This window comes from Mastomys coucha, unplaced genomic scaffold (genome assembly GCF_008632895.1).
Source record: "Mastomys coucha isolate ucsf_1 unplaced genomic scaffold, UCSF_Mcou_1 pScaffold20, whole genome shotgun sequence".
Taxonomy (NCBI): domain Eukaryota; kingdom Metazoa; phylum Chordata; class Mammalia; order Rodentia; family Muridae; genus Mastomys; species Mastomys coucha.
The window spans coordinates 58,742,817-58,768,360 of record NW_022196903.1 but is presented as its reverse complement, the minus strand read 5'-3'; the positions used below and the strand labels follow the sequence as shown (position 1 = coordinate 58,768,360).

The 25,544-nt window shown below is 37.6% G+C and overlaps 1 protein-coding gene across 3 annotated transcripts in view; it reads right to left on the bottom strand.

Annotated features, from left to right (window-relative positions):
• Grid2 (glutamate ionotropic receptor delta type subunit 2) overlaps nucleotides 1–25,544 on the bottom strand; it is a 1,405,618-nt gene that overhangs the window by 129,280 nt on the left and 1,250,794 nt on the right. For all 3 annotated transcript variants that reach the window (XM_031382072.1, XM_031382070.1, XM_031382071.1), the window contains one exon: nucleotides 24,720–24,886. In XM_031382072.1, coding sequence (XP_031237932.1) covers nucleotides 24,720–24,886 — 167 coding nt within the window. The remainder of the gene's footprint in view (nucleotides 1–24,719; nucleotides 24,887–25,544) is intronic.

Genomic DNA, 25,544 nt, shown 5'->3' with positions numbered 1-25,544 from the left:
TTTGTCTGTTGTCTGTGCCCTAGCTGGAGAGAAGAAACATTTGTTCATTTCTTTCCAGAAAAAGTTTGTGAATAATACTTTATTTTGTCCCACTTTATCTTAGATTAAATCTCTTGCTGGTATTTCTTTATTTTCTTGTTTAACCTTAGCAATATCTATAACCTATATATTGGGCTCTGTTGTTCTCATGAATCAGACAAAAATATGAGCCTCAGAAAGAGTGAAGTTAACACCCATATCACAGAATTACTCCCAGCATGGCAGAGGAAGATCTAACTGAAGCAGGGGGAACTATGCAGCCACAGAAGTCCCATGTTAAATTCAACTTCAGATTTTTATTTCTACCCTACCCCATAATGAACTTTCTATAGAGTTTACATCTTACTGTATCACTTTTGACTTTTTGACTTTATGAATGTACTTAGTTGAATCTAACATCTAATCCACCAGTGAATTCTCTTACCTATTCAGAGTTACACTGTTGTGCCCTCTGCCCTTCACTACTGCCATTACAGTTAAGTCAAACCACATAGCTGAGGGCCTTCCCTACTTTTACTTTGACCAGGATCATTTGCCTATAACACTTAACTATTATCTTTTAAAATATGGATTTACCACATTCTATGACACAGTACATGGAGAAATCAAGAGGGTGTTCAACTCAGAGCTTAAGTCTCCTGGTGTTCATAATGCTGTAAGGTATTATACATGTTGTCAGAGGAGAAATATAACCATCAATTTCACCCACCTATGAATTCTGTGAGCTCCAATAGCAACCTACCTGTAAGTCACACCCACTAGTGCAATAGTGGCAAAATACTATGGGAATAACCTACCACTTTTTAAATTTTGACTTAAGGCCTGCTTCATCAGATAGAACCCATAACTGACTGTTAATGAGACCAAAACCCTAAGACCAGGTTAGTCATAGGCCTAGAGGAAAAACTTACTACTGTTATTTGATAAATAAACACAGCAATGAACCAACTCCTGATTACATGTCACTATACCCCTAGATCAGTTGTTCAACCCTTATCACAGAAGTTTTTTTTTTTTTTTTATTATAATAGGTGGTAACTAACATAAATATCCACATTTGGAAAATGTGAAGAATGTAAAAACATTGGAGCAACCAGCTCTAAGTGGGATCAACACCCCTGAAGATTCATGTATCTCTGTAGAAAAGACAGATGACTCCAAAGAAATAATATTTTTTTAGAAATAATAGGTCTGATGCACATAAAACTCACAGAGACTATGACAAAATGTATAAGGCATGTGTAAAATTAGGAAAGAAAAAAAATACAACATCGAGAAAGAAAAGTAGGTACAAGTTAAAAAGTTACTGGTACGGGGAAAAAATCCGTTTTCTTCAATGTAATGATGCTGGGTTTATTAACTATATTCCAGGGCAGGCATCAGAGTCAGAAATGTTTATATAATACAAAGTGAATTCTACACTTTTGTTGATGTGTGTGTGTGCATGCACATGTGTGCTTCATGCATGTGTATGTATGTATGTGAATTTTTCTGTTCTTTTTATAAGAGTAAAAGCAAAACAAAAAATGTCCATGAAGTTGGATGGGTGGCTGGGGAAGGAGAAGGGGATCTGAAAGGAGTCCTGAGAAGAGGAAAGAATATGATCAAAATATGTTGTTTAAAATTTTTAAAAAATTAATACTTTATAAATGTTTTCAATTGATATAACAGCATTTTTCCTGCTTAAAATTTATACTGCCTTCTCAACAGAAGGAAACTCAATGAGATTCAAAACATTCTAAGGGGCTGAAACAGGATGTTAATAATATCCTGGTAATAATAACAGGTTGTCAGAAATATCAAGATGTCCTTAAAACTTCCTGGAGTCATAAGGCTTCTCCTTCCCCAAGGTTCCAGCTTTTCTAAGCTGTCACCCTTGCTGGGGTGGACTTTTGGGAAATGAGTCATCCAGGTAGCCACTGATCAGTTCTCTTAAGTAGCCCCATATGCGCATTAGCTCACTATGTAGAACTTTGGTTTTCTACCAGGGTGAGTAGATGTTCATATATCCCCAATACAGTGTCACAAACAACTCTGGCATTGGCATATGGTTCTAGGAAATACCTCTGACTTTATTTGCAACTCCTCTTCTTGCTCATTATGGTTAGCCCTGTGCTATTTCTAGTATATAATCAAGGTTCCTCCCCAGAGCCTTTGCAATGCCAAGTCTCTCTTTCTTTACTTCTCTTCTCTATTTGTCATCATGGTTTGTTCTCTTGTTCTTTCAGGTTTTTGCTCACAGGCCACTTCATTAGCACATATTCATAGCCAGTGTACAGCTTGAGCACATCACATTTTATGAACTTATGACTCATTTCCACTCACCTTCCACTAGTTTGAATTATTGTCCTCTGCATGACTAAAATGTAGGTTCTATAGAGTCAAGATGAATTTGAACAGAGATATCTTTCATAGATAGGCAATGTTATGCAAAATACCCTACACAGTACACATTGAAATAGCCTCTCATTTCTTCAGTGAGGTATCAGCTATAACTACTTTTCATATGGGAAAAATTTCAAGTGACTCCGTTACTACATTTGAGTTTTAGATTGCTTTCTTAAAATATAGAAATCAGGAAATTGAAAAAGTAGTTTCTACCCATGAATTAAATAATACATGCCCAATTGGCTAAGTTCTGCAGAAAACCTCTTCCAAGTGAAGTATGACTTTGTCTGTCCAGCAGGTAATGGCCTTTAGCTCATTCACATCACAGTCACACTCTTGTCTATACGATATGGTTCTCACTTCAAGGTTATGTTATATTTGTATGTACATAACTATAATGCATGAACACACACACAAACACACAAATCTGCTACCTTATGGAGTCTTGACACAGAGAAGTTGCTTACACTAACAGACTAGTGCTGTTCTTCTAAAGCAACAAAGTGGAGCTGAGATGGAAGCAGAATTGAAACTGGAAGCACTTCCTGACCTGCGCTTCCTGGTACAAATGAAGCATGCCCAACAAAAGTGCTCCCTACACAAACATGGGAGAGACACATGATTTGTAAAGTCCTATAAATGGTATTCTGTTGCTGGCCTAAAATATATGCATATAAACATACTTATACACATATATGTTATTTGCTATATTATAATATACATTATTTAATATAATTATATATGTATATACACACATAGATGGGTGTGTGTGTACAAATATATGTCTTTCCCCTAGCTCATACCTATTCTCAGGAGTGCTATCTTTTGTCTCAGTAAACTGTCTCTATTTCCATTTCAAGCCACTTATCACTGGTCCAATTCTCTGCCATGAACACAGAACCTGAATCCTTTAACAGGTCTTCTGTATTTTCAGCAGAATGAGTACAAGAGCGGCCTGTACATAGCAAAATCTCTAAGGTGAACACCTCACATAACTCCATCTTTCTTATACAGCACTCATGGAAGGCAGAAGGGCTTTGCTCTGCTGCGGATTTAAATCTCTAAATTTCAAGTATGCTGATTATAGAGCCTTACTGTACTCCCTTGTTGCTGAGGCCATGGGAAAGCTGGGTTATAATATCACAAGGAAAAACCTTGATGGAAAAACTCAAAATTCACATGAACATGCAACCTACCATCTGTTCCTAAGCGGCACAGCATTCGTTTCATTCAACCTTGGTTGTGTGTGGCCCCATGCTGCATCTGAGCTCACGGGTACCTATTTACGTGCAGGGAGAGGCATGCTTACAAGACGCTGGTCTTCTATTACTGGAGACTGCTTCTGTACTTAGGATTTAAACAAGCTGTGTCTTCTCAGTTAGTTAAATGAAACAGTTCATGTTTTGTGGGCAGTTTAGCCAGAATCTAATTGTTTTGTTTTCTAAGGAAAAAGCATTCTTTCTCGTCTAGGAGGGAGTACTTTGATTTGGTACTATTGGATAAAGATATTAAAGAGACAACACAAGTTTCTGGGTGTGAGTGGGTTTGTTACTTTTTTCAATTAGTTTTATTTCGATGGCCTAATAGCAACTCTCATGCTACTAACAACATTGCTGTCAATGTAAAAACGCAGAGTCCCCATTCCTTCCGTTTCAAGACAGCTTGAAAATGCCCAGCTCACTTTTCCAATTACTTTTCTAGCTTTGCTGAACCCAAGCTCCAACTCACTCTGTATTTATGTGTTTTAAAGAAATGTTCTCAGGCGCTAGCTTAGGAGCAGTTTAAGGAAAAGCTTAGTTTACTTCAAGAAAGCAAGCCATGGAAAACTTCAAGAGATTTTTTTTTAAGTTCCATTTATCAAGGAAAGATTACAGATCTTTTTTGAAATGGACAGTCTTTGGGTTATTGAGTATATAACCAAGAATGAAATGAGTAAGGATCCTTGCATACTGTGGGGAAGACACAGGTTAGACCACTACAAACATGATTACTTCATATCAGGTAGCCATAGTGCCACAAAGAGCCATAAAACAGAGTGCAGTGGGGGTGGTAGCTTGTAGTTTAAATGAAAATGGCTCCCAAAGGCTGTGAATTTGAGGGTTCTAGTGGGTAGAAGTCTTTTGGGAAAGATTTGGCCTTGTTGGAGAAGGTGTGTCCCCGGTGGGTAGGCTTTGAGGTTTTAAAAGCCCACAGATGGCCCAGTCTTGCTCTTTTGCTTGTTGTTTGTTTTGTTTTGTTTTTGTTTGTTTGTTGTTTGGTTTGGTTTTGTCTCCCACTGGTGGGTTAGGTAGTAAGTTCTCAGCTACTGCTCTGATGCCATGCCTCCTACCTGCTGTCACAGTTCCTGCCAGATTTAGCCTCTGAAAGTGTAAACAAGACCTCACTTAAATTCTTTCTTTAAGTTGCCTTGGTATGTTGTCTTTTCACAGTAATAGAAAAGTAACAAAGACCTGTGTGTGTGGGGGGGGGGGATGGCAGTGGTGGTTAATTTAAGTAGTAATGGCCACCATGAGGATATGACATTTAAACAAATAACTCCCAAGAGATGAAGGAATAAACATTTAGCTCTCTGGAAAAAGAGCAAGAAGTTTTACATTGTTTTAAAAAAAAGAACCTTAATATTCACAACAAACATACAATAGTTTCAAATGGAACAACAAACAAAGCACACACAGAAGAACATTTTAGGTAGAGGATAAGAAAGTGACAAGATCTTGAGGAAGGAACCTGTCTTGGATGGCTAGTCCAAAAGGAGCAAGAAAGCCAGGGTGGCTGGAGGAGAGTGATACAGGAATCAGGGAAAGCAGTCAACTGAGGTCAGAAGCCACCTATCAATGGCTGGCCAGAAGCTGGAGGACTATGGATTCTGAGAGTCAAAGTCACTGGAGGCCTTTGAGAACAAAGCCACAGTGTCTCTTAGGCTGATAAGTGACGTTCTTGGTTTGTTAAGGACTGACTATAAGGGATGATAGTGAAGGTGAGACATTGTCCAGTTCTACAGTGGGTTCTTCTTCATAGCTGTATTGTTGTGTACACACACACACACACACACACACACACACACACACACACTGATTTCAAACCCTTAATTATATTTCTGGAATAAAGAACTGGATTCCTGTAAGTCTCTGGACATATTTTGATCAAAAGATTCATACTAAACTTTATGTATGCTTCTGTTTTTTAAAGAGACTTTGGTCTGTATTATAGATTCACTAACATTGGGTTCGTGGCCAATAGCACCAGCACTCATACCTGAATGCAATTACCTAATGAATATACTTTCTTTGTCAACACACCAGAGCCTTCTTGCACTGCAACACTATTTAATGACATCATATACAGCTGTCACCAATGAATGGAAAGGAAAGAAAAAGTGATTTACAAAATGCAAATGCATTCACTAAATGTACCTCAAAAGGATACTTGTTTACATGACCTGTACTTTTTCAGTTTTTTTTTTGACAAGTTCATACATGTATATGATGGATTTTAGTTCTTTCCAACATATGTTTTCCTCTTTTATCCATCTTCCTTCTCCTACTAAAAACACATTCTCCCTAATACATACCCTCTTCTATGTTATGTCTTGTATATGTGTAAGAGAGACTGGATAAGTTTAGATAATTTTACTTCCATAGAGTACTCTACAATAACATATTCTCTGTACTTTTACCAGTTACGAATCTTAGTCTTGACTGCTATCTATTATAAATTGAAACCTTTCCAATGAAACCCGAGAGCTATACTAACCTATAGATATAAAGCTAAGTGTTTACAGGGTAGTATTACACCATGTTCATTTATCAAAACAGCAGTAGTAGATTCTCCTGTAGTGCCTATTACTTCCCAAGCCATAGGTTTTTAGCCATGCTTACCATGAACTCTTTTGGCATGCATTATCTTCTGTAGAGTGGGTCTTCAACCAAGTTTTAAAATAGCAGTTACCTCCCATTCCCAGTTTATAGTCTGAACGAGAAATGACCAGTAGGTTTGGTCCATAGTTGGTGGAACTATTTGGGAAGAAGTAAGAGGTATGGTTGTGTTGGAGAAGGTGTGTCACTGAGGGTGGGATTTGAAGTTTCAAAAACCTTTCTGCCTCATACTTCTGGAACACAATGTAAACTCTCAGCTACTGCTCCAACGCCATGCCTGCATGCCAGCTCCTGTGCTCTCTACCCTGATGGTCATAGATTCACCTTCTGTAGCTGTAGCTCCAAAAAAACCTCTTTCTTTTATAAGTTGTCTTAGTGTATTATCCCAGTAATAGAAAAGTAACTCAGTCAACTCCTTAGTATTCATGGCACTACTGTACCAATGAGGGTATTTTCCAAAGCCAGTCATTGATTCACAGCACTTACAGTCAGAAAAAAACTATTGCTGATTCTTTTCCCCCAGCATCCTGTTTGGTATCTTCTAACACTGTGCAAGCTAGCCATCAATGAGGAAGCTTTTATCTCAGCTCCAGTTTGATTTCTCCATGTCCTATGACCTGTGTGATATATTTAGCAATATGGTCTTGCCACCAAGTACTGTGGGCCACCAAGAGTAAGTCTGTATTGTTTTGGGAGCTTCCAGGACACCCATCACCAATGACTTATAGGAAGACATTTGCAAAAAGAAAAACATTAAATTTGAATATTTTCTCTTAAAATTAATCTTACTGTAGGACTTGTGTTTAGGACAAAGAACTCAAATCTTTGCATCTCTCTCATCCCATGAGAATTCTATGCAAAGGTTTTAGTCCTTCCATCAAATCCAGTAAAACCTTTGTTATGGCTCCATCCCCCTTCACTTTCTGCCTGCTGATTCTTGAACAGGACCTTGAGGCTGATCCCTAGTCAATGGGGAAAAGGTATGGGATCAGCGCCTAAGTTAGAAAAGAACCTAAGTGCTTGTCTCTGTGTGTTCAGATTTCTGAGTCCACTCTCTTCACAAAAAGTTATGTTTGGTCTTGGTCACCTGGAGTGGTGTTCTCATTCTTTGTGACTCTGAACTTATATATAACATATCCCATACATTGAGATTTTTGAGTAATTAAATCTATATGTCTTCAAAATTCAATTATCGAGGATAGTGAAATACAAAGAAGTGCTTTCTAGTGAGACATCCCTTAGGTGGGATTGCGAGAACTTGGTTTTTTCACTATTTATTTTATTTCCTGGACATTAGGTGAGCAATTTTGTCCCATTTTGTGTTTGTCCCAGTTTGTATTTTAACTATGATCTGTTGCTATACACCCAAAGCACCAGGACCAACCACTATTGAACTGAAATCTCTAAAGCAGAGACTCAAAATAAACCCTTTACATCTATGAGTTAATTTCCAAGTCAAGGATTTGAGTAGAGAGCAGTTCACATCTTCACAGTTCTGTATCTTTCTGCAAATGACCATGAAAATTATTAAGAATTGATTGGGGTGTACAACTAGTGTTATCAAATAAACTAATTCTCAGATGCAGAATTGTGATTAATGAAGATTTCTTATTGGGGAACTACTCTCCATTTTTGTCCCTGCGTGTCTATGACAGCTTTTGTCTGGTACTCTTCAGGAATATTTTTATGGTTGTATAACTTCATATTCATTATTTTTCTTCAGGTGAAGAACAGATTGCTCTCTCTCTACTAGATAAGAGAGATCATGTGGCAACTAGAGCTAATGTCTGGACAGTTTTTAAAGCAGTGTCTGTGTAGATTGGAGGTTTTCTGATGTGAGCAAATTTTACTGGATCTGTCTCCAAATTACTACCCTCACATTTGAGGTTGAAAATGGCTTTTTCTGTCTATTGTGCTATGGATAATAAAGGCCTTTCTTTCTAATGCTCAGTCTCATGTCTTCAATCAGAATGTATGAAACTCTGCAAGGCTACATTATAAACTTGGAAGTAGAGTACACATTTCTGACTATTTACAATTCTTGGCATATTTATAAAATAAAAAATTCATTCTAAAAATATTTTTTTAAATTTTCCTTGCAAACTCAGGGTCAGGAGAGTGAGAACCAATTCAGTCCAAAGACAAAAGAAATAGTATCATTACTTCTTGAATCATTTCTAAAAATGCCAAAATATTCCTTGAATCAAATAGCATCTCATAATGTGTTTCTTTTTTTACAATAAAATTAAAGTATGTTCTTTTTTTCTGGCTTTATGTATAAAACTTCTCTTAGGAACTTCAGCCATCTACTGGCAAGTCAAAATAACACCATTTAAGCTGGTTTCTGTTAAAGAAAAATAAAGTATAATTTGAGAAATAACCATAATTTTACATATGTAAAAGCTGTTTTGATGGAGATAGCATTTTAAGAGACACTGAACCACAGAGTAAAAGTAGGTAGAAATGTAGGATTTCCTGATTTCCACATGAAATAATTTATATGGATGATGCTCATAAATACAATTCTAATATCTAATTGTGTCTTTTTTATTCTATTTTACAGAAATACTTGGTGAGGTTGCATCAGAAGAAAATCAGAATAGTGCCTTATTTGTGACACTATTATCATAACAATGCTTGTATTCATGAATGATAGCCAGTCAAGAGTATGTGAGAAGTTTTATTACAAAAAGAGGCTATTAGAAGCTTAATTTAAAATGAAGCAGTACAATAGGGTCAGACCTTATATCTTGATAAGGTTTCAGCTTTCTTTACTGGTGCTTCTTTAAGAATGAAGTCTAATTTAAAATGTAAAAGAAGCTCAGAGGGGAATGAAAATTCCCAATGGTGACTAAGCTTCTCTTGGGTCTACTTGTTACCTGATAAATCTCCATGACAGCACTTTTTCCTGATGCCTGTTTCTAGGCTCCCAATCACACAGTGCAAAACACAAAATTCAATGTTTAAAAATGGCATTATCACCTTCCATTTTTACCCCCTCCCCCATTTTAGATATGGCATCTTTCAAGTATCTTTTAATTTCAGAGATTTTTATTTGTACAAGTTAATTGGTATACGTTTTTGTTAGGTATGTTCAAGTGATGATGTTCAGAAGACTTTTTTTTTATTATTTTTTTATTAGATATTTTCTTTATTTACATGTAAATTTCTCCCTTCCCAGTTTCCCCTCTAAAAAACAAAGAAACAAACGAAAACAACAAAAACAAACCCCAGCTGCCTCCCTACTCCCCATGCCTGCCCCCTACCCTCTCCTGCTTATAGGCCCTGGCATTCCCCCACACTGGGGCACAGAACCTTCACAGGGCTGAGGTCCTCTCCTCCCATTGATGATCGAATTTGCAATCCTCCACTATACACATGCTGCCAGAGCAATCAGTCCCACTGTGTGTACTCCTTGGTTGGTGGCTGAGACTCTGGGAGCTCTGAGGGTACTAGTTAGTTCATATTGTTGTTCGTCTTAAGGGGCTGCAAACCCCTCAGCTCCATTGATCCTTTCTCTAACTCCTTCACTGAGGACCCTGTGCTCAGTTCAATTGGTTGAGCCTGTAATATGTTTCTTACTCTATGCGTATGAAAAGGTCAGCTCAGGAACTTTCGGAAGGTCATGGAACAGTTGCCCCTCCAGAAGGGAGAGGCTAATTAACATTCCTCAAATCACAGGGTGGGAACCGATCTGCAGGTGGGGACACATTCCGCAGGATGGACCATTGCCTACCTTCAGACAAGGGAAATCCTTGCCACCTCATTCCTTAAAGACCAAGCAGTTTAAAAAGTCACACTGTCTTGCCAATCACATTGTGCCTAATGGCTGCTGCTCGGAAAACTAAAAGCTCACTGAACGAGGTACGAGGTCTCCTTCTGGTCTGGGACGACCCCAGTGCACTGGAACAATAAATTCCTCTTGCTTTTTGCATCGATTCAGGCTCCCCGTGGTTCACTCAGGGGATCTCTGGTAAGCTAAGGTTCGACAGAGTTTTACACATATACAGGAAGGACTGAGCTAACCTTAGTGTCATTCATCTGATTCCTTCCCACCCAGAGAATTTCCTTTGATTCTAGGGATAAACTTACATGAGTTTCTGAACCTGGAGATGCCTGATTTTTAACAAATTTTTAACAAATTTTTACCTGAACTTAATGCCTTTCAGACCTTGGAAGCTTGATAAATATGCCTCTTCCATCAGCTGGGCTGAGGCTGTTATTGTTGGAGGCTGCTATGCTAGGCTTTCTTCCTTCTTCTGGGACTGCTGCTAATGGATGCTCTTTCTTATGCCCTGACTATGTGTACTTGTACTGAAGAGCTTAGTGACCTGGAGACCCCACACAAGTGTAGAAACAGCATTACTCAAAGTACTGTTCTCATTGCAGCCACGTTACACATGTGTGCTCACATTCTTAGAGACTTTAAATAAACTGTTATATAGCTTGCTTTCTTCAGTAATAAATTCACAAGAGATTAAGCACCAAAAATCATGAAATTGTCCTGACTTCTTAATGAGGATGTTGCTATTAGCTTCTTCATCCTTTATGACTAGTTCTTTCTCTGGAAACAATTCAGAATTTGAAGGTAATATGATTTTGGTGGTCCCTTTTGTTATTCCTCACAACTGGTGATGAGACATGTTAGTTACAATCATGGATGCTGGAGTCAGAATATTGGGGTTCAAAAACAGCACCACTATTTACTTTTCTATGATCTTGGGCAAATCACTTGACCTATTTACAATCTCCAGTCCTTAGGATTGTTTCAAATATAGGAAAGAGGTAATATACAAATTTCTAAGACTAGTGGTTGGTTGTAGCATGCTTATGATGACTTTTGCTATTAAGCATTAGTTATTATGTCAATATTTAATAATACTGCTTGGTTAATCTCATTAGAATTTCTATAATTTTATATTGATGCTCACTCACTGTACTCCATCTATGTCTCTTAAATGTTTTTGATGCATTTCTGGAAGCTGTAATTCACCTGAGTGATTTGTCGTATTTCATCAATTACCAGCTAACTAATGTAGCTGGAAACAGCCCAACTTGTCAGTCGCAAATTATCAAGCTTAGTTGTACTCTAAGATTGATGACAAATGACGTAAATGATCCTCTAAAATGCAAATGGCAAACACGAAACTTTGTTTTCTACTCCTGAGAATCCCTATCCATATTAATGAAGGAGGTAGGAGCAACAACCCTGTCCTAGATCCCAGTGGAAGTAGAAAGGAATGGTCCATTTCCGTACAACATTCATTCTGAAACTGATCCAGGTCACTGACTAGGTACAAATGAAGTTCCTCTCTGCTTCAACTCAATTACTAATGAACATCCTGATTGCCCTCAAAAGTAAATTGGCAGCTGTAGTAGGTGATACAAGGAATTTGTACCTCAGGCAATCCAACTATAGATTTCTGTCCTCAATGTAGCTTCCAGATAGTCCCCCAAGGAGAAACTTAAGTAGAATATTTTAAGTAAAAACTCAGCCACAAAAAAACAGACAAATGAGTACCAGGGCGTTGAGTCTGAGTTCTCTGAAGTTGGGAGAGAGATGGCCAGAAATAGGAGAAACCCCCCTTTCCTTTTCTTTTCTGAATTTGTTCTTGAGGCTTTGATAAGAGTGTATGATGTTTCTTCCATTTGCTTTTTCCACATCTAGGGCTAGCACTACGGTAAAAGGCATCCATGTCCTACCAGAGGTAAAATTGACATGATAGGGAAGTTCTACTAGAGAACGACTCTAGAGCTTAGTAAGAGCTCTCCACCTCTACCAGTAGTTCAAATGTATTGAGTTAATCCACACTGGAATGTTAGCATTTACCCCAAGCATATGAAAATATATATAATATTCTAAGAATTACATGGGGTATATGATTTTGAAACACAGAAAGTATTATTAAATAATTAAGGCACATTAAAAAGAATTTCTCTTATTTCTTACACTAAGAAAGTAATGGGGCACAGAGGTATAAAGCGTATAGTTAAGCATTACCATTATTTTTGCAATACACTCCTCAGAAACTTCTAAGTGACCTTTATAATATTCACAAAGTTCTCAAAAAGTCTTGCTGATCATAGAAATCAGACTCAGTCAATTTCTCCAAGGAGGCCAGAAGGTATCTGTAAATATGATTTTTGGTATCAATAGGACTCTCCCCTGCTATTATTGCCATTGGACTAACTCTCAGGAACTGAAGTGATATTGACACAACTATATGAATAGAAATAGCCAAATTGTATGGCAATGGGCTAACTGGCTTGTCTCAGTGCTTTTCTAAGTATGAAATGCATCTCGTTATAATAATGTGCTGGGATTAACAGTGGCTTGGCTTCAATGTTTCTATAACTATGAAATGCATTGCATTATAACTACCCTTATTTTAAGACAATTTGGAGTCTGATTCTAAAATTATTTTTAAAAGACTTAAGGTAATTTTCACTTGTTTATACTTTTTTAAAGGGTATAATTGGATAGCAAGGCCATCATCTTACTTTAGTTTCATGACTGCTGGGACTGTAGATATGTTTCTCATGCCTAGCTAGGACATAATTGTTTAAAACTGGCCTATCAAGACTGCCTTTCAAAAGGCCCAACAAGTAGCTGAAAGAGACTGATGCAGATATTTATACCCAACCAATGGACAGAAGCTGGTGACCCCTATGGTTGAATTAGGGAAAAGCTGGAAGAAGCTGAGGTGGAGGGTGACCCTGTAGGAAGGCCAGAGAAGTCTTAACTAACCTGAACCCCCCAGGACCAGGCAGTATTCACCAGCTGATATGAGGCTCCAAACACTTAAACAGCAGAGGACTGCCTGGTCTGGACTCAGTCAGAGAAGATGCACCTAACCCTCTAGAGACCCAGGGAAAGGGGAAGTCTGGTAGGGTGGAGAGGGTGGGGACATCCTCTTGGAGGAGGGTGGAGATGTGGGATGTGGAACAGTCAGAGGGTGGACCAGGAGGTGATAAAGACTGGACCATAAAAAAATTAAAGAATAAATTGAAAAAGTGAAATAAAATTGTATTTTTACTTGTAACATTCCTTCTCTGATTTTAATATGCAATGCTATCTTGTATTTTGTGGAGTTTTTCCTTATGTTTCCTATGGCAATTTCTTCATAAAAATGGATGAAAATGCACTTTTTTCATGGGTTGAAATAATAGCTACATTTTCTCTGCAGGAAATATGTATGTTTACAGGTAAATACAGACAGTTCAGAATAATATCTGTGGCTTGGAAGTATCATGGCAAAGGCTATAAAATCTACATTTGACTGAATATTCTACTGGGAATAAGTGATTGAAATGTTTGAATTAGATTTGGCAATTTTTAAAAGTATAAAATATTAGATAATAGTATGTTTACTCTTAGTTACTGATTATGTAATTTTAGAGAAAAAGTATTTTTATATGCTAGCATTGGTAGACAATACCTTTATTTTTGTTATTTTATTTCTTTATACTGTTCATGTTATAAGTCTTTCTGCTACTTCTCATAAACTCATTTGTGAGGGAGGCTGTAAGGAGGTAATCAGGCACTGGGATTAAATACTACATGTTTTCTACTTTTTAAAATATCCAGTTTTAAGAAATAGTGCATTGAAATAGTATCACTTTCTTTTTGTGAAAACAAGAATATAATAAACAAAACACACTTTATGTAAGAGGGCTAGAACCTTAGTCAAATTTGGGAAGTTGAGGCTAGATGAGAAATTTGTTATTATAGATAGATGCTACTGGTGTAGAGATTTTCATTTCTTCTCTTGATCAAGAGTATATTCACATTTTCACTAATCACAAGCAATAAAATATCCATTGTAGAAAATCACATCTTCAAAACTATCTGATTGGAGAACTGTTCTCAATGACCTTAAAAGAAACAATGGCTTTATATGAAATGTCCCAAGGAATGTTAAGCCATTTACAGGATATTTTAGTAAAGTGGTGTTAGAATCATTGTCTATCCTGATTATAGCAGTCTTTTTTGGTGTGATAGCTATGAATCTATTTTGGGAAAGATGATGTGGCTCAGTGAGTCAGGAGTGTAGCTCACAGTGTCTGAGCATGAGTTTCTGAGTGTGTGGTTTGTTGTGTCTAAGTAGATAAAACTTGAAATATAAAATTCTTTTTTCTCCTCAGACAATAATTTGATTGCAGAATCAATTATTTTTGTTGTAATATCAAATCAACATTTTAGTAAGCATATTAATATTTTAAATTTGCTGGGATGCACTGAAATATAGTTATGTTTTATGACATAATCTATATCCAATCTGAGTCATGGTCTTCAAGTAGAAAAATCTCAAGACATATGACATTTAATGGATTACTATTTCCATTTATGAACATAGAAATTAAGCTATGGATGGTATTTCTCAAAAATCTTCTAAGTATTTTCTAATGTATGTCTCTAATGGAATGTGTATTTCATTGTAATGGCTGTATCTGTGAACATAAACTCATGCTTTTATGAAGAACTGATACTCAAACTATTTATATTTTTAAGAAAGTTGTGATGATGTCTGTGTAAATAAGACACCTAGAACATTTGAAGCATATTTTTAATATTTTAATATATGATTAAAGTAGAATTAGAAGGAGAAAATTTGATCTTGAAGATTTAAATAATATAGGTATTAAACACTATGTCTTTAGAAAGATAACATTTCTGGAAGTTAGAAATGCATTAACTACATATTTGGCTTTTTCTTTTACAGTTCTTCTAATATTAATAATATAACTCAATTTTGAATATGAGTCCTTCTTCTCCATCACATATTTTATGAGACAGGTCCTCACTCTGGGTTGTCCAAGGTAGGTTTGAACTCGCAGTCTTTCTATCTCAGTCTCTTGAGTTTCTGGGTTTGCAGGCACATACTCTTGTTCCTTGATAACATTTCTCTTATTAAAGGAAACCTACAATTTCCAAACTATGGATCTTTTTTATTCTTGATTATTTCTTGGATATTTCTTTAGAAAAATATATTGAAGAATATATGATGTGAGATAATTTTATAAGGTTATGCAATTTCACAAAACAGGAGCATAGCATGATTGAGCCATTCTGTTTTCAGTGACATATATGGGAAAGCTTCTATTTTCTATATCTTAAGTTCCTTTTGAATAGTGATTTGTCACAGTGATTACCATTATTTTTGTAGTCTTCTTATGTAATGCTTTAGATCAATTTTAAATTGGAGAGATTTCAAGGAAGCCCTATCATTTTGTACACTAGGTTTGGTGATTCTAAAGTGGATTTTCCAGTTACTTCTCTGGTGTGCTATCCTGACCTACAGATGAGGTCAAAAGGTGATGTTAAGAGCAGGAGGTGTCTTGCAGTTTCCTTCCAGAGCCTGCTTGTAGGTTATCAAACATGATCAGGGAGGAATGTGTCTGGAGCTCTATTTAGTTCCTTATAGGTTTTATAAAATTCACTTTAGCCCAAGTGTGTGGTTCTATTACAGTCTTTGCTGTTTAGTAGACTCCCCATTAGCAAAGCCTGTCCAAACTTTTTATTACAGGAAAGGAGGCAGGTAACTGTCTTTTATTCACCAGGGCACTGGTATTTTTCAATCAATTCCTTATTGCCTTTACAAAAACATATCGTATTTTCATGATATGTTTTTGAATTCTATATGTTTATTTCATAATCCTAGATTTTCCCAGACATTTAAGGCATCGATTTAAATACATTTGTTCTATTTTTTCCTCCTGGGTCTATTGTTTTATTGGGCAGTTTCAATATTCTGGTACTACATAAGCTTTTCCCCTTCCTGGGGCACTGGAGTCTGTAATAATAGCAATCAAGGCAGTTCATTCTGACAAATGTGTGTCAGAAAGAGCCTGCTGTGGCTTTGAAATATTGAAAGTGACTGATAACATAATGTGTGGAGCAGAATAAATGCATACAAATGGGAGTTTTAGCTGAGTAGTCAAAGGATGAACTAAATACAGTGTCAGAACTCGGCCCTGAAAGCTCCCGATGCCAGTGGTTACAATGGCAAATTACTAAATGCACTTTGCAAAAATGTTTTATGAATAAAGCAGAGGCCAGAGAGTTATCATCCCTCTTTGTGCTTCGGCTTCCACGGGAAACACAATGAAGCGATGTTCCTTTAAAAACTTTCTGGAGTGGAAAGTCAGACATTGTTCAAGACGATAAAGAAGTAGTAAAGGGCAATTGGGAAATATGATTAGAAAGTTGACATGGGCATTAAGTGTAGAAAGTTACGAAGCTGGCTAGTGGACAGCCAGGGTTACAACAAACCTACTACAATAGTAGTCTCACTATGTCTACAGTTTCAGTTATCACCACTGGTAAGCCATGGTCCAAAATATTAAGTGAAAATTTCTAAAAATAAGGAATTTTAAGTTTCAAATCACATGCCATCATGCTATGATCTGGTGGTGTCTTATATGGTTCCGTTCAGGATATAAATCACATTTTTGTCCTGTGTATCCACACTGCGTATTCTACCCACCCTTTTGCCAGTATCCTTAGGCTGATAAGACTGTTGCAATACCAAAGTGCTCGTGTAGAAGTAACCCTCATTTTACTTAATAACGGCCCCAAAGTTCAAGACTACTGAAGCAAAAAAGGTATTAGAGCATAAAACACAGAAAGATGGCTCAACTCTGATACTTACATACCAATGATACAAAACCTATGGATAAATAACTATGTAAACATGAGGTTAAGCGTTACTGGTGGCTGCATTTATCCACTTGGGATCTTGGATCACATCCCCCATGGATCAGAAGGAAGTGTTGCATTAAGATACACCCAGAAACTTAGAGGAAAATGTTGACTGGTAAATTGCTAAAACCTGCTCTCAGTTTTGAAAGGCATACTGACATTTAAAAAGGGACATTTGAAGAAAAGAGCTAATAAAACTAAATCCTTCTAATATTTGAACACTGCATAGCTGGCAAATAAAGTATGAGACTCCCTGGCTTTCCACGAAACATATGTTTTCCTGACTTCGGCTTCCCCAGTGATAGAACTCCCAATAAAATCAGCTCTTGATGTGTGGAGTCCAGCAGGGACTGGACTGTCACCTAAGAAAGAAACTGCTGTGTACTAAAAGTAAGGTATTTCCTGAGAGCTCAGTTAAGCTGTCAAGCTACTGTGGAAAAGCCCTTCTCCCCTCATTTTCCTCCCTCTTTCTTTTCTTCCTTCCCTGGCTCTCTCTCCTGGCTAACTATATTTGGAAGGCAGCTCATTCTTCCTCAGGGATGTCAAAGCTGGAGATGTAAGTTGAAAGGGTCTGTGCATATTCTTCTGGCAGTTTTCACACATACAAAACAGAACACTTCTGGGCAGTGTTATAAATATCGGTATTATAGAATATGCCTCCAACCATGTTCTTTTTAGAAGTGCGAATGAATTTAGTATTCTCCAGTCTCAGAGTTCAAAAATCTAAGGCTGAGAGTCACTGGAACTGGCAGATGCCTTAGGAGCTGTTGCCAAATATGTTAACTAGTAAAAATGGAACGTGTCCTCCCTGCTGCTATCAGGGTACTTAGAAAGAGTAGACATGGCTGTGAGTGTGGGGCATTTGGGGACTGCTTAAGTTGTCCCCATTCTTTCTTCTGTAGTTTACACAAGGTTAAAAAATATTCACATTTCTTTATTTCTAAAATCTAATTCTCATCCTCATTTTAACTCTATTTTGGGTGTATATTATGTGTCATCTCGATTAGTAGGATACATTTATGATAACTCTCCCAGAGCTACAATCTAGATAATAAATAACTAACAATGCAAACTAGATGAATCTTTATGGAAATTAAGCCTTTTATGTTTGGTATGCCTGAGATCCTTTAGTGACTTCTGATCATGCTCAGAATCCATCTGGACCACTGCCAGGCATCTCTAGCCTCAGTGAATGAAGCCAAGAGGTCCCTTTGTCCTTCCACCTTCTCTAGGGCTTCTTGGCTATATGCCCACCATCTTGATGCTTTGTGGAAATTCTTCCTCCTGTCCATTCTACTTCCCCAACTCTGTTTGTTCCTAGGTTCCCTACAGTCAATGCACAGGACTGATAGTTTGAAAAAAATAACCTGCTTTTTCTCTCACAGTTCTTGAGGCTAAGCATTGGTTCAGGCTGTCTGCAAGGTTAATAGCTTCTGGGATTCAACTCTCTTGGCTCTCTGCAAGTCTGTGCCCTGATCTTCTGTTCTTACAGGAACACCAGTTATACTGGACAGAGCACAATTCGTTGACTTTATTTAACTTCAATTACTTCTTTAATATATAATCATATTCAGAGTTACTAGGGCTAGGGCATCTACATTATGGAGAGCACTGGCTCAAGTGTTCTCCACCTTCGATTGTTGAATTGTCCTTTCAGCTCCAATTCTTCTAGAGAACCTTGCAATACTTCCACAAACCCAGATTTCTCTGTGTTCTTAGCCTACCTCACGTGAGCATAAGGATACTTATTCACTTTTCAATAGATAACAAATGACTTAGACTGAGGCTGGATTATTGTGTAAGTTCATTGTCCATCATGAATGTATGGCAATTCATATATGGTCAACACATAGTTGAGAGCCACCAAGATCCCCATTAAATCCCCACTGCAAAGAACCTTAAATGCCACTCCCTCACAGAAGCCCACTTGTGTATAAGACAAGATTTCCTTCCACTCCCTTTCTATCTTTAATGAACCCAACTTTGCTTTACTTTTGGCTCACTCTGAAGTTAATTTATCAAATTCACAAATGCCAGTTTTAGTGGGGTGGGGAGGGTGGTGGTTTCTAAACAGAGCTCCTCAGGCCACATTCCCTTTGCTGGCAACATATCTGTGTTTCCCTTTTGGCTGTCTCTGAAATTTTTATGTGTTGTCGAGGTTATTTTCTACATTATTCCTCTAATAGGAAGCATCGACATATTCACAGATGGCAATGTCGAAGTGGCGTGAAGTCCCACAGTCAACACCCCGCTAACATTGCTGCATGGATTTTAAATTGTAATGGCAGGAGCAAGAAAAGCTTGGGAACCCAAAGATGCTGGTTGTTGATGTTCATAATGGGGCCCATCCCATTCCTGTACAGTGTGAGCTCCGTGGAGTAATCACATTCTTTTAGAACTTCACCTGTGCAATCTGGCAGTCCTGAAACTTAAATCCTGTGTTCTCAAAAGAATAACTCCTCTGTGCTGCCCGCGAAACTGCTTGTGTACACAAGGGCATCTCTGATGGCAAAGAAAGGAGAGTCCTAAGCTGTGGGAACACATCAATTGTCGGTCTGCTCTTGGGGCTAAGATGGAGTTTTCACTGTTGGCAGAAGATGTGAGAGGCTCTGAAGGTGGCGTGCGATGGCTCATTATTTACATTTTTCCGGAAGGGATGTCTTCACCATCTTTTTTGAGATTATGCAGACTCTGTATCCTAAAGGTAGCTAGTATTCAGTGAATGATTTTATAGAAGATGGTCACAATGGCTATTTGAGGCCTAAAATGGTCACCTTCACATCTGAATAAAACTGAATCTGATCATTTTGTATTCGGCTTATTACTGGCTCTACAAACCTTTGTTTTATAATGGAAAAAAATTGTAGCATGTGTATGAAAGGTTTCAAGGGACGACTCCATTTAAGCTTTCAGTTTGTTCTCCTTTTATTTTAATCAATGATAACACAGAAAAGCTTTGCTTGAATTTTTTTTGAAGCTTTTCTTTGAACAAGCCACTTTTCTCATTTATTTTTTACAATTTTATACATGCACTGAAGGTCAAAAAAGTTCTTAGATTTAAAGTAGGACATAGCATTCTGCATAAACCATCCCAAAGGGCCTTTTTTAAAATGTAAGGCTTCTGAAAGGCAGAGTCAGCAGTGCTGGCTTAGAACCTAGAGTGATGCCACTTTTTATTCCCAGCACCAAACTGCCTGAGACACGAAGCCAAAGGGAGGTCCCTGCATAGTTTGCTTATACATATATTATCCCTCCCCACATCTTTACTCCAGCACAGAAAACGTAAATATTATGTAGATTTTAAGACCCTTAGTTTACAAGGACAGTGGAAGCCTTGATAGATGTTGCTCAGTTTTAATTTTTCTCAGGATTAAAAAAAGAAGAAGAAAAATCTATGCTTCTATCCTAAACAGAAGCACATTGCATTTTCCTAGTATAAAAAGATGAAACTCAGAACAAATGATAACTCTTTAAATTAAGTTCATTGAGTTAACATTAGATTTATTTGTCCTGATTTCCCCCTCACTTCATGAAGGACTGGTGACTGTCCTGTTCAGGCTGATATCTGCATGTGAACAGGTTTTAGAAGCTAGCAGCATGTGAGCAGATATTTTCCTTGTAGACAGGCTATCTAAGCTGAGGTAGGTAGTAGGGCAGGAGTTACCCAGAGGCAATGTGAGGTCTGAAAGTAAGACAGAGGCACAAGTCAGCTCTAAGAATCTTACAGTGCTTTGGAAATCAGTTGTCAGGTGTGCTGGCTAGTTTTACATTAATTTGACACAAGCCAGGTCATTTGGAAAAAGGAGAATTTAAGTTGAGAAAATTCCTCCCCCTATGTTGGCCTATGAGAAAGCCTGTTGGCACTCTGTGGGGCATTTTCTCCGTTGATTGACTGATGTGAAGAGGTCCAGCTCACTGAGGGAAGAGCAACTCCTGGACTAGGGGTCATGAGTGCTATAAGAAAGCAGGCTGAATAAACCAAGGGCAACAAGCCAGTAAACAGCACTTCTCATGGCTTATGCATCAGCTCCTGCCTCTAGGTACCTGCTCTATTTGAGATTCTGCCCTGACTTCAGTAAGCTGAAATAAACCTTTACTTTTGACCATGCTATTTTATCACAACAGTAGGAAGGGTAACTAAGACAGCAGGGAGAAAGAGAGTAACTTGTAGGTCCTTCATATATTTTTCTGTCTTTATTTTCATCATGCCTGATTCAATACTCGCTACCTACTTACATTCAGAACATATGGTTCTGAAGATGGAATAGATTCTGAGGAGTACAAATCTATTGGTAGAAAAAAATATCAAAGACTAATAGTAAGGAAATCTAGAATTATGTGTCATCTGACCTCTCTCAGCTACAACTGTCCAGTGCTGGTCTTTTCTTTCTGGACTTTGTTTCTTTGCAGTAGCCTATATAATGATGACTTTACAACACATTATCACTCCTCTAGTTTACGCTCACAGGGAATTACTGGATTTTTGATATGATGCAGAGTTGAGCCTTGGAGTATAGGACACACAATTTCCTTTTTCAAACATCAAAAAAAACTACTGTTGTAATGTTTTCTTCTCCCACTATGAAAACTAGTAAAGATTTAGTGACTATAACTGGTAGTATTTTTACTTTCAAAGGATTACAATAAAACAAACACAACAAATTACTTCAATAGAGACAATGGATAAGCATGTGGTAACCTAGCACCAGTTAATGTCAATAGTCATGACTAAGCATAATCATCACCCATAGTGATTAACCTCACTTAGATGAGGTTAAAAGAATGTTGGGGTCATTGACACATGATTGTATTTACAAATAAACGAATCTCCAAATGTCAGGAAATGTATCACAGAGTAGAAGGGACAAAAGAAGCAATAAAAGAGAGAAATTGGGAAGAATAATAGGAAAGTTAACAAACACCTATTAAAGTAGTGCTTCTCAGCATGAGTACAGCAGCAATAACCAGAATTTTGGGAGAAATAAAAATTATGCACACTTCAGAATCAGAGATGCCAGGACTGGAGGCCAAAAATGATTGTTTTGTCAGGTCCCCCAGGTGCTCCGACACTTGCTTAAAGGTTGACAGGTGCTGTCTGAGGGTGAGGCACCAAGCATAGCTGAGCTGGCCTTGAGATTTATTGAAAAAATAAAATAGCCACAGAATACTTACACAGCTCAGGAATAAGCCTTCCTCGGAATGGAAGGTTCACAGTTTGCTGTGTTTACTCATTCCAGCGGCACTCTTTTCATCTTTCTCTTTATCATTTAATGGCAGAACCAGGGCTTGGTTCTTTCAACATACTGTCTCCTAATGTCTCTTTCTTACTTTGTACAACTATGCCCCAACTCTGCATCTCTTTTATCCATCCCATTGAACCTCCTATCTTGTACTGCTGATTTTTTTCACACAGACATCTAGATGTCACTACAAATTCAATGCACACAAACACATTTTCTCGCTCTCTCCTCACCCTGCCTCCTTCTGTGTTCCTAGTCACAGTCCTCTAGGTGAGTATGGAGACTTCCCTCCTCCTCTTCCTTTCACACTTCAGACTTTGAAGGTTCAAATCCCAGACCAGCTACGTATTAATTATAATTTAACCATCAGCAGAGCTGTCACTTAGTCAGATTTCCTGACTATAAAATGGAATGCCAATAGCACCTACCTACAGGTGTTCTGAGGACAATGGGTAGAGTTAGTTGGCATGAAAACTTTAGAGGAGTGCCTGGCAGTAGGGTATGGTGAATGATAGATGCTCAGGTATGGATTATGGTTTGTTCCCCTGGGTTCCTGCACTCTTCAATATGCCTCAGCTTTCCTTCAGATTTGTTGTAGGGACATTACAGTTGACTATTCCATTCACTAGGTCATCTCAGACACTAGTGTAGACTCTACCACAGATTGCTCAGGCTAAGATAAATATGGCCTTAGATGAACTCCCTATGTGGAGGGACAGAAGCACAGCTATGCCAAAAGGATAGATTTTCCTCTTCTTTTCTTTTTTCTTTTTCTTGAATGAGAAGCACACAAAGCTTGTCACTTGTGTTGATGCTGTTAGTGTTCTTTGGTCACAGAGCAGGCGGGCCCTACCTCTGCAAGGAAGGATGTTTAGAGAGGTGAAACAGAGCATACTGATTAGCATTGTTCTGTTGAGTCATTAAAACCTCCAGATTTCAGTTATTTGCTAGAAGTCTGAGTTCTGTCCCCAGCACCCACATAAAATGGCTCACAATTGCTTGTAACTCCTGCCCTAGCTGCTCAAGTAACTGTGAAATAAGTTAGTTAAGAGGGGATTTGGATTCTACCAATTAAAGTCATTATGAACTATGGTTCTTCTATGATGGAAGAATTAGCAACTTGGTTGACCAGAGCTTTGAGCTACTTGTAGCAAAAGATGATGTGATAGAAGAAATGCTGAAGCATTATCCCAGTTTTCCATTTCTGATGGACATATTGTTTGCCTTTGCTCAGCTCCTCTAAGAGAGTTTCAGTTTTTATCATCTGTTCTGTTCTTCTAATGGAGGTTTCTCAGTTTGGCTGCTTGAGTTTCTAAAAACCATCTACCATTGACGTAAACAGATGCCCAGCACTCTGTTGTGAAGGAGGTAGCTACCTGAACAGGCACACTGGCAGATTGGATGGTCCTTACTCAACTCTAGCACACTTGTATATGGTAGGCTCTTACATGTTAGCATGGGTTCAAAGGCCAGCTCTGCCTCTTAGCTTTGTGACTTTGGAAAACTATAAACCTTTGAATAAGTTTTATCAAGTGTAAAGTGAGGTTAATAACAATGTTCAGAATCTTATGTTGGGATTAAGTTACTTCATATAGAGAGTGGCCTAATTATACCTCGCACCTCTGAATCTCCTGCCCTTTTGCTTTTTAACGATTTGAAAAACCACAGCTGGAATTTATGCTTTGTGCTTGCTGTCTGAACCTAAGTGCCTTTCTGATCTGGCATTATCTTCTGGTGAGTAACAAGTAATAGAGGGAACAATTAGTGTCGCATAAACAATCTCTTTACTTAGAATACAGTGACTCTCTCTGAAGTCAAAATTTGTCTTGTAACTAAAGCAAAACAGTGTAGTCCTCTCCAATAGATATTCTTAATGTTAAATCTATTGTCCAAACAAATATATTGCTAAACTATTTCCTGTTGTGGAACATTCTAGTTTGAAGCTGGATGTACTATCTTTATAACCTTTTCCTTGTGTTCCATGACAAACATCTCATATACACTTTAATACCAGATGGAGAATTTTAAAGATTTTACCATTTCCTTCATAAAATTCAGATGAATATATCCCATGTATTTATCTCCAAGTTAGTATTCTAATTTGGTCATGAAGTACATTTTTTTTGTGCTTTCATGTTTCTAGAAATAAGTTAATTTCCACAACTTTATGCTGTTGACTTCCTACCACGTAGACTAGTCTGCTTAGCTTCTGTTGTAATTTGTAGCACATATACTCTACTTGGCACATACAAATTTGGAGAGTAAAAGAATATATATGGCAATACTTTCTTCTTATTTATGGAGAAATAGTACATGTTTTAGACAAGAATTTTCTTGTAAGACCCACTTTTAGGAACTTGTTTGGTGTAATGCTTTTTGTAACACAAAGGAAAATGTGATGGAACAGTGTCGTCTAGTGCATGTTTAAGGCCTAAATTTCCTCCTTTTTTTATATAGATAATTTAGTAGCCTTACCTTTGTGAAAAGACATCACGGTAGGGGCTGCCATGCTGCAGTGCAATGCCATACCCCCGGTCAGCAACAGTGTTCCCAACAGTGTAGAAGGAACAGTCGGGGTCGTTAATAGCCACATATTCCAACACAGCTGCGTCCCATACAAAAGCATAATTTCCATATTTTACCTGTAAAATTGTGGAGGAGAAACAAAATAGGAGTTAAGGTTTAAAAATTCATAGAGTAATAAATATTACAATAGTATATGCAAAAAATTATAGTCTACATGTGTTTAAGTAAACTCATTTGTGTTTCTGTTAGTCTATAGCTCTTCAATTTTGGAAATGTGGTGAAGATAGACTAGTATCCATGCTTTCAGGCAGCATGGCAGATAATAAAAGCATACCTGAATTATAGATATCATGTGGACTGCAAGAATGTTAAAGACATGTTTCTGAGCTTGCGGTGTGTCTTACCACTCAGGTGGTCATTTCTAGGACCTTCAAAAACTATGCTTCTAGAATTATTGAGAGATGCTGATTTTCTTAGGCTACTAGGCCTCCATAGTAGGCACATTTCTTCATACCCACTATGGTTTCCTCATGACCAATGTTTTATATAAATGCTCACAATTCACATTAAGGAGAAATTACTAATACTGCTCTATCCATAAGCTCCACTCTGTCTTCTTTGTCCAACTGAGTTTATCTCTTTCCAAGTTCAATTATGGAGCTCTCACAGTCAGTGCCTAAGTAAGTCTTTCTTGAGTGTTTTGTCAACATGCATTAGAAAATTTTATTTTATACCATGTCTTCCCTTTGAAAGAAACCCTTTTCCTTGATGGTC